Source organism: Callionymus lyra, chromosome 13 (genome assembly GCF_982586985.1).
Source record: "Callionymus lyra chromosome 13, fCalLyr1.hap1.1, whole genome shotgun sequence".
Lineage (NCBI taxonomy): Eukaryota > Metazoa > Chordata > Actinopteri > Syngnathiformes > Callionymidae > Callionymus > Callionymus lyra.
In genome coordinates, this window is record NC_141830.1 from 9,240,667 (window position 1) to 9,256,785 (window position 16,119).

At 36.9% G+C, this 16,119-nt stretch overlaps 1 protein-coding gene across 1 annotated transcript in view; it reads right to left on the reverse strand.

Annotated features, from left to right (window-relative positions):
• Positions 1 to 60: 60 nt before the first annotated feature.
• The window catches only part of nipal2 (NIPA like domain containing 2), a gene marked incomplete at its 5' end in the record, with an annotated part of 33,184 nt that continues 17,125 nt past the window's right edge, over positions 61 to 16,119 (reverse strand). The window contains 8 exons of the mRNA XM_087806368.1: positions 61 to 2,646; positions 2,715 to 2,815; positions 2,878 to 2,941; positions 4,795 to 4,883; positions 6,084 to 6,219; positions 7,268 to 7,364; positions 9,401 to 9,522; positions 10,422 to 10,481. Of these exons, the coding sequence (XP_087662494.1) occupies positions 2,540 to 2,646; positions 2,715 to 2,815; positions 2,878 to 2,941; positions 4,795 to 4,883; positions 6,084 to 6,219; positions 7,268 to 7,364; positions 9,401 to 9,522; positions 10,422 to 10,481 (776 nt within the window). The remainder of the gene's footprint in view (positions 2,647 to 2,714; positions 2,816 to 2,877; positions 2,942 to 4,794; positions 4,884 to 6,083; positions 6,220 to 7,267; positions 7,365 to 9,400; positions 9,523 to 10,421; positions 10,482 to 16,119) is intronic.

Sequence of the window (16,119 nt, forward strand, 5' to 3'; positions counted from 1 at the left end):
CATCAACCGTCGCTGACACATCCAGTCTTTTTCTAGTGGAATTTATTGAGCAGACGCGTTTCTACACATCCGATAAAAGTGTGGGTGGTGTTGCTTAGCAACACTTAAGTTTGGTCTGAGGTTTATTTAAGGTGACATATTTTGTTTAGGATGGTGGATTCTAAGATTAGCTCTGTGAATAACTCCTTAGTCTGATTCTTATTTTTATTAATACATAAAAAAAATACTATTGTATTTTTTGCAATGGAATACTGACCTACTTCCTCTCTACCAAAAGGGGGCAGAAGTGCGCCCAGTTTGTGTCCCCATAAACTAAGATTTGTCCTGTGACGTCACAACTGCATACCATTTGATACCGAGTCGCACAGAAAAGCAAACTTATCTATTGATTTTTCTATTGATTATTTATGTCTGAAATGTGTTTTTAAAAAAAATAAGAAAGAAAATTAAGAAAACTAGCAAAAAACATCTTGTTTCTGTCCAGTTCATGTTTGTTTTTTATTTAAACCAGGTGTGCTTTTTATTTCACTGTTTTTATTTAACAAAGCTTGGTGCAAAAAAATAGAGTCCTGCAGTTAATTATATCTTAATAAAGAATCGGGCAATGCAATACTATCGTAATACTGTAGTAACAAGGATATATTTATAGTATTGTCCGAGTACTTGACTCTGGTGTTGCAGAATTTACAGACCACATGACTCTTGACGAAGTCGTTACTGCTTTCATTTGTTTTCAAACCAAAATATGTCCAAACATCAGCTGTATCCTCTCGTCCTCAGTCCCCGCCAGGATTTCATTGATCCTTTTGCTACAGAGGACGTAGTGACTTAAGGCAGATCGATTAATCGCATTTGCGATATAATCGCGATATAAAAGAAATGCGATGTAATTTACACAATTTGTGATTGTACAATGTATTAATTTGTTTGACAGAAGATGCACTTAAATATGACAGAGTAACAAGAGAAACTGTGCAAAAAAATGTGCTTGAAGACCATTGTTGGACCAGCCTGGACCATGTGACTCCTCACAGGGTTGGAGACTGCGGTTGCGTTCATTTCCATCCTGGCAGATGTACTGAAAGTTCTTCTTGTAGAGTCCAAGTAAAATAAAAGCCACCGACCTTTCTTGTGTTTAGAAACGAATGCAGACTAAAGAAACCAAAGTTTTCAAGACACTACACACTAGTAATTACAGTGTTCTAACAGTAGGGGGAGTCAGAAACAATCGTTTAATCTTCCACTAGCTGATCTTAAATTACACAACTTTTAATTGGAAAGATTTCCACAACCTACATTTGACTGAAAACCAAACCAACATAAGGCAAAGGTGGTGAGAATGGTATCACCATCTACAGTATTTTTCGGACTATAAGGGGCACCGGATTTTAAGACGCATTAAACACGTTACAGGATTAGTGTTCGTATATGAAGGACGATAAATTACTTGCGTATAAATAACTGTAAGTACTTAACATTTGTAGAGAGCTTTTCTAGACCAGGGTCACAAAGCGCTTTAACAATTAAAAACAATACGCAATAAAATATATACTTTAAAAGATTAAACATAAGACAAACACAGGAGTCTCCGAAAATCAAGGAAAAGCACAAATAAGTATGTCTTAAGATGTTTCTTGAAGGAGTCAGTAGATCATCAAACACAGAGGGAGATGAAGATCGTTCCAAAGCTTAGGAGCAAAAGCTTGGAAGGATTTCTCTCCTGTATAAATGTATAAATAAATGTATAAATACATAACTAAATGTATAAATAAATGTTTGGATAAATATGAGTCAAAATGTATAAATGGCAAAATGTGTAGTTATACGTAAAATGGCTCCATTCTTTGACAAAAATAATCAGTCATTTATTTATTTTGACATATTGATATTTATCCAAACATTTATTTATACATTTTGTTACATATTTAAACATTTATTTATACATAAGTCATTTATCGTCCTTCATATTAGTAATGCCAAGGAGTTATACTAATGAGCCGTGCAGAGTAATACTCCAAGGCCCTAGGAAGTAAAACCACAGGGTAATACAACAGAGCCTTGTACTATGGAGTACTTTTACAATACTACGTAGCCATGGGAAGTACTACCAAGGAGTAACACAACAGAGCCTCGCAGAGTACAACTATTGAGTAATACAACGAAACCCCAGGGAGTAATGCCATTAAGCAATACTACGGCCTCACGGATTAAAACTACAGTACGGAGTAATATCACAAAGTATTACTAAGTTCTGAGCCACTGTGGAGTCATGAGCCAGAGTAATACCAAAAAGTTTTGCGTAGTAATATGGAGCCACAGGGAGTACTTCTATAGAGTAAGTACTACTAGAATAAATGCATGAGAAACACTGGATATAATGTTGACTTGAGAACATTTAAAGTGCCCCTTATATTCTCAAAAATACGGTAAATGAAAACCTCTGGTCACAGACACAGACTCTAGACTTGTACATTCATGTTGAGTCATTTCTGCTGTAGCTGTAAACTCGGGATTTCCACGAAATCTCACGTCGCTGATCCTACGACTCGTCAGCTGGAGGACTCCTGCCGCACACCAGCTTGGCTGCCAGGGATCCGTATGTTGAGGTCTTCTCCTCCGGCGGCCCCCCCTCGGTCCGCCTGTTCTCTGTGAACACAAACCCATCAGAAGAGACTCGCACCACTAGCTGCTGCTCCACGTCCCAAGACCCTGACCTGGGATCTTCTCCATGGGAATGGAATTGGCATCTTGTTGCTTTTGATTCTTCGGCCTGTTTCTCGCTATCAAGAAAACCCCGAGAAAAGACAGGAGGCATCTGCAGCGGAAGAGAGGATGAGAAGATCTTTTGCTGACCTTCATTTAAAAAAACTGTCGTACCCGAACAGGAACATGAAAATGTTGATTATTGCCAAGCCTTCGAACTCCTGGTAAAACACGATCCCTGCAAAGTAGAAAAAAACACTTGAAGATAAGACAACAAAGAGACCAAAACAATCATCATCTCTAAAAAAAAAAAAACGTCTCACTCGGTTATTTATTTAAGAGATGTTTACTGTGGAAAGGAAATGCGTCATTTGAATCCCCGCTCGCATCAGAAGCGAGAAGAGATGTTTTCTTCTGCTCCGCTGGCGCCGAGATCAAGTCACGCCACAGGACAGTTGACCAACTCATCCGTGGGAGAAACAACCAACGATTTATGCAACTTTACCTGAAGTCGAAAGTACTTCAATTCAAGAGCTTAAAATATCTCTTTCTTATCTCTCAAATGTTGACTCGTTTTATTTACTAAATATTTTTTGACAGATGGTATGAGGACACATTTTTTATTTGTATCTTTCAGGACCATCCCTTAAAAGTACTGTGCTTTGTCTCAAATCGCATACTTATCTTAATATACTAGAAGATAGTATGCATCAGGATAGTGTACATACTAACTAGTACGCAAATTCTCAACAGATAGTACGTCTCAAATCAAACACTGCTGCTACACACTAACAGGAAATGACCCGACAGCTTCTTCTTCTACTTCTATTTAACGATGTTTCAACCAGCTGTTTGAACGCTATCGACACCTGCTGGCAGCACGTTTTGCAAGTTTGGAAAAATAAATGAAGAAAAAATATGAGAATCGAAATATTCGCGAGATATTTACGCCGGTATCAGCACCGAAGACGTGTTTATCCTCCTACTGCTGCTGAAAATACACCTGTAAGTATATGCATATATATGCATTTATATATGTCGTAACTTCCGTTCAAAACGTCACTAAGATGGCGGCCGTTTAGTGTGGTTAGTGTCCATCGAACCATACTCAGTTTTGTGGGCGTGTTAGTACGCCAATTTAGTGTGCATGACGCACTACATTTCGCATACTAAGAATTGAGACGCACTTGCGCACTAAAAATACTAACTTTGAGTACGCTAGTATGCGATTTGAGACACAGCACCGTTTTCACATTGGACAAAACCAAAGCGATAGTCATCCCTTCACATAAGACAAAAAGTATATTCATGTTCGTATTCATAGGAATGAAACAATCCCTTCATATTCGCTAGACTTTCCATAGACTGGCGTCGGCTCATTTTACAGCTCTGCCTAGTATCAATGACCTCCCTCGCTCCCTTGTTCATAGATGGATATTGGATTTTGTATTTCATGGCTGTTTTTTGGCACCTTTTTTTTAGTAACTCCATTTTGGTGAGTTTTATTTTGTTCTTTTTCTATTTGTCTTTTACTTTTAGTGGTTTTTGCGTCTGTCTCTTTTTTTTATTTATTTTTAATTTAGATTTATTTAGATTTGGACTTTGACCAAGAGATGGGAACTCTATCGCCACCTTGTGGGCTTTTGTTACTATTAAGTGTTGTGTGAACTGGCCTGTTTGAATTGTGAATTTCATTTGTGTATTTCATAATTGAAACATTGTTTGTGCGTTGTCTTCAACTCCTGGGTCTCCTTTGTTAACTTTGAATAACATTTGGTGGTTTATTTTAGTCAGTTATTGAAAATAATTTCCATTTTACAAAGTAAAAACTTTTATTAAATCTAATTTATAAAATCAAAGACACAATCAAAACGTTCTATGAATTCCCCTTTTTTTTATTTGCCAAATTCCCATCATTAATTATCAAAATTCAAGGCACTAATTTGAATGTTCAAAAATATTCCTTTATTCCATCCCTGGTTTGGACATTTGTGAATATATAAAAAAGCTTTATTATTAAAAAAGATTAAAATCCACAGTCACTGTGTAGATGACTTTTAACAGCAATTGTCACCAACAAGTCCAACTTACCTGCAATAATGGCACTGGTCGTGAAAAACACAAAGTTAATAGGAACCACCTCTGTGGCGTCAAACATTTTCATTGCCTGGTTTAGAAATCTGTGGAGAAAGAAAAGCAGAAAACTGAGAGAAAACAAAGTGACCTTGGTGCCTGGATCTCTGTGGGAGATGACGATTCATTGCTTTGAATAAGTCCCACGTCACTATTTGCAATCGTTTTTTACGCTTTTGAGCCGAACCTCGATACAACTCAAACCCGTTGACCCATGTTCGGTTTCTCTATTTGTTTTCATGGTGTATAGTGGTTTATTATACAAGTATATTAGTGCATAGTAGATAGTTTTCACGCTTTACTAATGTTTAATTTTTTGTTTGAATGATTTTATTCAATCCTATGTTTATTGAAATGTTAAATGTTTCTTGTTCAATCATTTATAAATTGAATATTTTCAAATTCATTTGTTACAATGCAACATTTGTACTTACTTATTATTTAATTTAAAGAGCTAAAAATAAAAAAAGGTTGAATTTAGAAAAAGAGAACTTTTTTAATTATCAAACTTTATGTGCAAAAAAATATCATTGAAAAACTGTCTAATTTTAAAATGCAATTATTTAGAGAAAAAACAATTCAAGCTTTCATATACAAACTTTTGAATTCAAAAGAACATTCAACCTTTTAATATACAGTTCACATTACTGAATCAAATTATATATAACAAAAAAAAAAGAAAGTAGAAATTCTTTAAAAAATACCCAATTTCAATAGAAAAACTCGGTTTTAACAATTACAATTTTGAATTCAACCAATCAATATTAAGTTGTCACTGATATCCTTCTAGATGTATATGATGGTCAAAAGTTTGGTTTCAACAAAAGAAAAAAATAATTAATTAATTAATAAAATAGAGCATAGACATTAATTAAAATGGAAAAAAACAAACAAACAAAAAAATACACATATTTTGATGATATCTTTCAGGACCACTATCCCTTAAAATTATCTGCTTCACATTGTAAAAAACCAAAGCGATACTCATCCCTTAACATAAGACAAAAAGTATATTCATATTCGTATTCATAGGAATGAATTCTTAATTCCTTAATTTACGCTAGACTTTCTATGGACTGGCGTCGGCTCATTTTACAGCTCTGCCTAGTATCAATGACCTCCCTCGCCCCCTTGTTCATAGATGGACATTGAATCTGGTATTTCGTGGTTCTATTTTTTTGGCGCCGTTTTCTCCCAAAAGCTACCGTTCCAACAAGCGGATGAAAGGCGTGTAAAAGACGACTCACTTGATCTGGAAGGCACAGGACGCGACCATGACGATCACCATGACGTAAAAGATGGGGTAGATGAGCTGCAGATCTCCTGTGATGGTCTCCGTGATCATCCCAGACACGGCCTTGACGGAGATGACCGTCGCAGACGCTGCACAGAGATTGTCCTTCACTGACGGTCTTGTTTGTGAGTCATACATTTATATGTTTATAATCATGCATGTCAACTTATTACAAGCTTTTGTTCAAGTATTATAAGTGGTGGACGTTTACAGTTTTAAGTAAAGTAGGGAGAAGGTCTTGTAATAACAATGTATTCAAAAATAATATTACATTATGAAACGAAATCAAACCAATACACTGTTATTTGTAATTACAACTAATAATTATTCCTCCTTTTATTACAAACTAAACCAGCTAAATTAAAACTACCTTATCATTTTATAACTTTATATATATATATATATATATATATATATATATATAAAAAACCTTGCATAAATTCAGCATTATATAAATATATATATAAATAAAAATAATTTCTAAATTCAAGGTTGAATTGAACCAAATTTCTTTTGCACATATTTTAATTGATTTAATATATATATATACAAAATTAAGTACTATATATAAAGTTGTATACAATATTAAAGTAGTATATGTATTATGTTTTACACAATATTAAAGTAGAATATATTATGTTTTACACAATATTAAAGTAATATATATTATGTTTTATACAATATTAAAGTAATATATATATATTATGTTTTACACATTTAGATGTCCATTGTTGTAGGTAAAAGTAAAGATAGATAATAATAATAATAAATGTCGAATTCCTTCATATATATATATATATATATATATATATATTATATCACTGTTCAAAAAGCTCTTCTTATTACACGTCATGAATGCTGCGTTACACAACACAATAACCAATTTTAATTCTTAATATTTTGTCACTTATTTGTTATTTAAACCAAATCTGTGGACTTTAATTTCCAAAAACATTATTTCTTCATGGGTTTAATCTTAGCACTCTAGTTTCCTCCCACTGTCAGAAACATATAGATTAGTTGAGTACATGAATCGTTCTAGTCGACTGTGAAAGGCTCCAGACTCAGTCACTCCGACAGTGGAATAATAAATAATAATTAAGGGAAGTAAATGAAGGAGAAAGATTTGGGCAGTACCTAGCAGAGCCACTAGGAGCACGATAATGACGATGTGCTTCACCTTCCTCCGCTTGTACACGTAGAGCAAGATGCAAAAGGCGGCGACTTCGACGGCCTGTTGGAGACAAAAGTGAATCAAACGATTACAATTTAATTCCATCAGAAGATCGGATTTGAATGTCACTTCAACAACGATGAGCCGCACTTCATCGATACAAAGGACACGACTAACGGAACGAATCGGCCGCTCTCTTTTTTTTTTTTTTTGTTTGTGTCGACCCTCTGAGCCGTCAAGAGCCTTCTGGGTAAAAGGCCACGCTGACCTTTAAATGTCTCTCAAAGCCGCGGTAAATACTGTAAGATTGTGTCTAATAATACACAGGTCGCCTGACATGGACACGAAGAGATCATTTCAATCATCACCACGAGTATCAACAAAGATGATTGACATTCAAGTTCAATGGTAACCAAGTCAATGAGTTAATGCTGTCGAAAAGTAACTTTATTCTTTTGACATTCTTCACTCTTTTAACTGCACTTTTTTGTTCGAACTGTGTTTGACTATTTAAGTTTAAAAAATAAAACTGAACGGTTGTAACTTGAATAAAAATAGTCTAATAAAAAAACCTTGTATAAAAGATACTGAAACATTTTAATAAGACTCTTTACAAAAGTGATCCTATAGTTCTATAAAAAGCAATTCAGGTTTATTTGTATTAATATCTTTAAATAAGACCATTTTCTGGACTCGGCAGTGTTGGGAAAGTTAACTTTCCATGTGAACTAGTTCAAAGTTCACTTCACCAATTTTAAAATAGTTCATAGTTTATAATTGAAATTCAAATAATGAATCGCTCCCAGTATGAACTAGTTCACATAGAAAGTTCACTTTCTATGTGAATTATTTCAAAGTTTAGTTCACCAATTTTAAAATGAACTACTTCATAGTTCATAATTCAAATTCAAATAATCCATCGCTCCCAGTATGAACTAGTTCACATAAAGGTTAACTTTTCTAGAAAAGTTAACAGGAGGAAAAAATACTTCCTCAGTTCTTTTAATAAGACTCTTTACAAAAATGACCCCATAGTTTTTCTATAAAATTCAGTTCAAGTTTAATTGTTGTCTTAATATCTTTAAATAAGACCATTTTCTGTAATTGTCAGCAGTGTTGGGAAAGTTAACTTTCCATGTGAACTATTTCAAAGTTCATTTGACCAATTGGAAAATGAACTAGTTCATAATTCAAAAAACAGTAATTATGTGTTGTTGTGTAATACAGTATAGATTCAAATAAAATAAAATGAATAAAACGTAACGAGCGACTCCTACGTTAAAGCTAATTCATTTTGTTTTAATGTAAAACTTTCAAATTGCAACTTACTATTTTAAGGAAATGATGTATATGCCACATGAGGTTGCCCCCTAGTGGTTGGCTGACTACTCGTTTGCGGAGATTTTAAATGTTGTAATCAAAGACGCTCACGTTTGTTTCAGTGTGGAAGGAAAAAAATAGTGTTTAAATGTGATTATTTTTGCAGCCCCTACTTTGCAACTTCTTAAACTCTTTTTGATAATCCACACACTTTAAAATCGAAAATGTTGTTACGGTTAAAAAACTACTTTTAGTGCATAAAGGAGTTCCTTATTTAAATAAAAGGAATTCAATTAAAATGTTAATAATTTGGAAAAAACACAACTATTTGTAACTCAGGATTAAAAGGCAATTTCTTTTTTATCAAGCAATAAAAGTTGAAGTTGTGTAATCGATTCCAGACACAGTTTTATTAATGTCTAAACATTGTTTATAGTTATTATTAACTCACTGAATAAATACAAAATATAATCGATTTATATATATTCTCATTTAAATCAATCAAATTTGTTTGATGGTTTGATGCTTTTGCTTCTTCATAAGACGACTTCAAGACACCAGTGTTCCACACTCTGAAGTAGATCTGTTGCTATGGTAACTGCTTTGTCTACGTGACCCCTGAATGAGGTGGAATTGAGGCGAGAGAGTTCACTGGTGACTCTTGTCCGGGGGCAGCGCTTCTAAACCGACTTATTCAACGGTGAAGGAAGCACCTGGGAGGGAGGTCGCTTTCATAAACGTGTGAGAAAGAAAAAACCCTCTGAAGGGTCACGTACGAGGTAGAGCAGGAAGTGCCAGCTGATCAGGTAGAACTGGACCAGGTGGGCCGTCACATGTGTGACCGTGTGGGGGGCGAAGGTCACCAGGACGTACGTCCCCGTTATTGCCAGAGAGCAACCTGTAGAAAAACACAAGTACTGCCTTCATTTGACCGACATCTGACTTTTTCAACCACATGATTTCACAGTCGCTCGAAGCTACAGCGACAAGTCTGTCGACAAAAAGTTTAGACTCTTCAGGGAGAGACGAGGAGCAACAAATAACTTGTATTAATAACCAACCACCTTCAGAAAGTCCAGTTTTTAGCTTCGGAAAAGCAAGATTATAGAAGAAATGTGTGGGTTTAAGGAAATTACATCTTTATAAACGGATATTTTAAGCTAGCATTAGCAATTGAGCTAACTACAAAGACAACATTCTCTTGTTTGACTTATTAAACATGTTTATTTATACAGCAGAGACACTTAAAAAAACAAATAACTAAGTGATGCTGCTGTTAATACAAAACTCTGCAGCGAGAATTCTGACTCGCTCTAGTAGAAGAACTCACATTACCCAGATCCTTAAAAACTCTTCACTGGCTGCCAGTTTCTTTCAGTTTTTGATTGTTAAAGCGCTTTGTGACCCTGGTCTAGAAGGCGCTTTACAAATAACTATTACTTACTTACTTATGGTGCCGAGAAAAAAATTGAACTCCCATAATGCCTTTCTTCACACTGTTCCACAATATTGTATTTCAATGATCTTCGGTCTTTGTTGCTTCTTAAAAAGTTATCAACAGCTGTGATAGGTTGGCTGGGCGACAAAGCATTACGGTAGCTATACAGGTCATCGTAACAGACACGGTTGTTAAGGAATGGAAGCTCTAAAGGAGGGACTACTATACACCAAAAAAGAATAAGAACCGTAGAACCTGAAGGTCAAGGTTTTTTAGAATTTTGAATCAAAAATAACCCCATAGAATCCAAATGAAAAGACGGTATAAACAGGTCATTCTCATACGATGGTGGAGCTTACCTAAGATGTCAGAAGGTCTCACCGTCTCCTTCAGGAACACCACGGATATCACGGCGCTGGCTGCGGTGGGTGAGAATAAACAGCTGGTTAAACCACTAGTCTGGCAGGAAATCATTCAGGCTCTAACTAAGATTTATTTCCTCACTCAACACACACAGAACTAATCATGTGCTTTTAATAGATTCTAGACCTCTCCTGGGTCTGTTGTGGTCTACTTTACACCGAGGAAGACCTCCCCGAGGTCAGAACCAGATGAAATCCTTCCACTCATTATGGCTTATTATTGTATTACTCTGTGAAGCTGCCTAGTGTTACTCTGTGAAGCTGCCTAGTATTACTCCACGAGGATGCATAGTATTACTCCGCGTGGCTGCCTAGTATTACTGCCTAGTATTACTCTGTGAAGCTGCCTAGTGTTACTCTGTGAAGCTGCCTAGTATTACTCCACGAGGATGCATAGTATTACTCCGCGTGGCTGCCTAGTATTACTGCCTAGTATTACTCTGTGAAGCTGCCTAGTGTTACTCTGTGAAGCTGCCCAGTGTTACTCTGTGAAGCTGCCTAATATTACTCTGTGAAGCTGCCTAGTATTACTCTCTGAAGCTGCTTAGTATTACTCAGTAAAGCTGCTTAGTATCACTCCGCGAGGCTGCCTTGTATCACTCCGCGAGGCTGCCTAGCATTACTTAGCGAAAGCTGCCTAGTATTAGGGTTTACAAACAAACCCAGGCTGATTTGAAAGTGACAGGTAGAGAAGATACTAGGAACAAGAGGAGACATTGGAGACTGCAGCGTAAAGAACTGACAAAAGGGCTTACACTGAGGAACACTAAGATACGGGTGTTTCCCAGAAACGTTCTTAAATGACTTCTTAGGAGAACTTTAATCTTAAGATAATGATTATTAAGATAATTAGGGCGGATCCTCTCTGAGTTAAATAACTCATGTTTCTTTGATATCTATGAAAACACCACAGAAGTCGGAATATGTTTTATATATTTTATTTGGTTTATTGAACCGTATACTTTAAGTTATAGTCTTTCTTATCTCGTTATACTTGCTAAGTCCTTGAATGCATCATTCGCGAGAGGCGATTGATGCAGCGAAAGTTGTAGCGTTTTTTTCCTCCCAGTTTAATACGATTATTTACGTGTAATTACTGCAGTGTGTGAATACAAAAGGGTTTATTGTTGTTATTATTAGACTCACAAAGAACATTTAGTGTTAACAATTTAGACAATAGTACTATAAACTATGCAGATGTGTAGAAAACAACTAAATAAAATGTGTGTTTCTTCATTTATCATGTCTTTATTGTTTGTAAAAGTATAGGATATAAACGTCCCTCACGTCGATCACTGAGCATCTGGTCACTAAGAAGGCGGTGAAGAGCGGGTCGGCTGCATCTTACATTCCCTTCTTAGTGAAAGATCTTCTTACGCTAAGAGCGACTCAAACAGAGTTCAGGAAGTGACACGATTTTAGGGGGTTTCTTCATCGTATGAAAACTACTTTTGTACGTGTGTCCCCTTAAAAATAGTCTCCTGACCGGCATCTACTTTAAGTAAAGTTAAGTCAAGACCAGTACATACTGACACCAGAATAACGTTCCTTGAATATCACTCGGACGAGTCGAGAAGACGTCTCATTAAAAGTAGTTTGGAGTCTGTTTGAAGCCTCATTAGACGGTGACCGCCGGTCATTAAAGTGGATCATGTGACAGCCACACAGGTGAGACCCCGCCGATCCCCCGCCGTCATAAATACGCCGGACATCTGACGGCGTTATCGGCGAGACATCCGTCTCCTCTGTTGAGATGGATGGCGCTCGTTAAACTCTTATAACAACGGCATCATATTACAGCGTGTTGCAATTTCATGCCCCGTACTTAATGAACACATTCATCAATTTCACTGTCAGAAATGGACCGAAAAGTCATCAGTCTCACACGAGCTGAGCCACAGATTAGTCGGATTAATGTTTCCTTCGGGGGGAAAGAAGCATTCCCCTAATTTTCTCTCCGTATTTAGTTCTAACCACACGTTTGGAAATGGTGTCATTACCGCGTGACTCATCTGGAGAAGAGGTGTTGGAACCAGGGATGCATTGCTTTGTGGAGGTTTTTTAAATGAATTGACCCACTTTTATTGTCACCGTGTTCATTTTAGATCCATCTAAAGACAGAAAAACACTTCTCAGTACAACAGGGTTGCTGTCACGCGTTTTTGTGTTACCATTCATTTGGCTAAAAATAATCGCAAAGCATCTTTTTATTTATAACCAATAGGCTATTGTGACGCAATTTAGTTTGCAGTTATAAAAAAAAAAGAATCATAGTCATCTTATAGTATGACACATCACAACAGTTACTACATTCATTCATAAATAGATTTGAATTAAATATTTTTTATTTCACTTTTAAACTGCAAAAAAAAACAAAAAAAACAGCACTGCACAACAAACTTAGAATAGATAATATTACACAACAGCACCATAAGAATTGTATTTATTTTCTTTTTGGTAACAAAACTTATTTGTACATTTTTGTGTTGCAATTAAAATTCTGTGTTCCCGCAGCTGGATGAAGAATGAAATCTTGCAAGATCCCGCTGATGACTGAGGACGAGAGGATACGGTCGACTCCAGCGGCTTTTAAAGCTGATGTTTGGACATGTTTTGGTATCAAAACAAATGAAAGCAGTTACTCGACAATACTACAAATATATCCTTGTTCCTACAGTGTCTCAATAAATCGTGTTGTTGCTGTTATACGTAAATATAAATAAAAGTAAGAAAGTAAAGCAAAGGTTATTTGAAAAGACCCTTTCTAGACCAGGGTCACACAGTGCTTTTACAATCGAAAACAATACACAGTTAAAATATATACTTTAAAAGGTCAAAACACATAAGACAAACACAGGAGTCTCAAAAAATCAGGTAAAAGCACAAGAAGAGTGTTAAGGATCAGGGGAAATGTGAGTTCTTCTACTAGAGCAGGTCAGATTTTTGTATTAACTGCAGGCGAGACAGATAACACAAATTACAGTGCAAAAATGCAACTGGCTACATCAATGGTAAATACAAACATATGTCTTCCTCTTTAATAGAGATAATAATAATAATTATAATATACTATATATACTATTTTAAAACTCCTACATCCCCGGCGTAGTTAATCCATTGGATTATTGGCCCTTAACATTACAATTAAAGGCTGAACAGCTTAGTCAATTGTTTGCTAGAAATCAAACAATGGCTGAGTGAAAACACTCTACAGCTAAATGTGGACAAAACTGAAACACTGGTGATTGCTCCTGATGATAAGATTCCAGGGTTGAGTCTGAGAAACCTGGGTGTTGTATTTGATAAAGACATGTCTCTTGTTCAACACTGTAGAAAACTGACCAGAAACTGTTTCCTTCAACTGAGAAAAATCTCTAAACTTAGGAAAATGTTGTCGGAACATGATCTGGAGCTTATAATCCATGCGTTTATTTCTTCTCGTCTGGACTATTGTAACAGTTTATTTTCATGTCTTAACAAGAAGGATCTGTCTCGTCTGCAGTTGATACAAAACTCTGCAGCGGGAATTCTAACCCGCTCTAGTAGAAGAACTCACATTTCTCCGATCCTTAAAACTCTTCACTGGCAGCCAGTTTCTTTCAGGATCAACTTTAAAATTCTGGTTCTTACTTTCAGATCTATTCATGGTCAGACCTTCCATCAGTGATCTGATCCAGACTTACACCCCAGCTCGGGCTCTGATGTCTGTGGATCAGAATCTACTTATGGTTCCACGCACACGACTCAGGACCAGAGGAGAGAAATCTTTTCAGGCTGTTGCTCCTAAGCTTTGGAACGATCTTCCTCTCTCTTTGCGCTTGATGATCTACTGACTCCTTTAAGAAACATCTTAAGACGTTTCTATTTGTTCAGGCTTTTCCTTGATTTTCTGGAACTATTATTATCTTGATCTTTAAAGTATATACTTTTTTGAGTATTGTTTTGATTGTTTAAGCGCTTTGTGACCCTGGTCTAGAAAAGCGCTATATAAATCAATATTACTTACTTACTTACTTACTTACTTAATCAATGTAATGTCACATAATTTAAGATAAGTTTAAGGAGGTTTAAGCAGGTCCTTTATGCATAATCTCCAACATTATATAAAATAAAGCAAGATATACTGTATATATATAGGTAAGACGCCTGTTCACAACACAAGTTCATTTTAACCAAAGACAAAAACACAAAAACAAGTACAGTCCAGTAAAGACAACGCTCTATAAAAAGCTGGTTGAACTAAGTGAGACAAGGATCCACAGAGTGTTGATGTTCCCCCGCCAGCACGAGCAGATTTATTTCCGGGCACACACAGCTCAGCATGTCACGCTTTATGTCACACACTCTTGTGCGCCGGACAGCAATGTGACAGACATATCCTCAACATGAATATTTAACAACTCCCGAGCCTCAAAGTGGCTTTTTCCTCGCTAAACGCCGTCGATGTAAATCCTGCGGCCGAATCAAACCTGGATTACGTGAGCTGGAGTGATATTTAGCGATGACAGGGGGGATGAAGTTTCTGTCAAACGACGGGAAAGTGATGATAAATATTTCATGCAGCATGTTTGCATTCACATTTAGGATTTTTTTTTTTTGTTGGCCTGTGGGAGCAGCCGGATTTAGCTGGTAACCATAGCAACGTCATACAAAGTAAGCCGGCGCTGCTGGATAGATGAGACGAGAGATGTGGCGACGTGAACCTCTGGGGTTCCGTCAGCGTTCCTGGAAGTGTGGATCGGATCGGGCTCGGATCACCGACGCGCTCTTTGTGCGTGGGGGGCCGGGGGGGGGAGGATCCCAGCGGGAACACACGGTGTGTCACACTTGATCTCGACTCACGGAAGGATGACAGCGGCGTCTGTCATGGAGCCAAACATCTCACACATGACAACGGCGCCACGTTTGCTCCGCCGGCGACACAGTGGTCGTGTCTCGGGAAGAAGAAAATCTATTCAAATAGTGACTGGAGCGTAAGTTGTGATTAAGGCCAGAGCTGGAGCATGAAACCACCTTCTGTTTCCACGTCTACAGTTGTTTTGGACCTCAGGGTCACCTTGACCTAGAGACAACTCAAAGGATACCACAAACACATTTGTTTTCAGGCCTCTGGGTCACCTTGACCCATAGACAAAACAAGGGATACCACAAACACATTTGTTTTCAGGCCTTTGGGTAACTTTCACCCATAGACAACACAAGGGATACCACAAAACATTTGTTTTGGGGTCTATGGGTCACCTTGAACCAGAGAAAACTCAAAGGATACCACAAACACATCTGTTTGTGGGTCTATGGGTCACCTTGAACCAGAGAAAACTCAAAGGATACCACAAACACATTTGTTTGTGGGTCTATGGGTCACCTTAAACCAGAGAAAACTCAAAGGATACCACAAACACATTTGTTTGTGGGTCTATGGGTCACCTTGAACCATAGAAAACTCAAAGGATACCACAAACACATTTGTTTTCAGGCCTTTGGGTAACTTTCACCCATAGACAACACAAGGGATACCAGAAAACATTTGTTTTGGGGTCTATGGGTCACCTTGAACCAGAGAAAACTCAAAGGATACCACAAACACATCTGTTTGTGGGTCTATGGGTCACCTTGAACCAGAGAAAACTCAAAG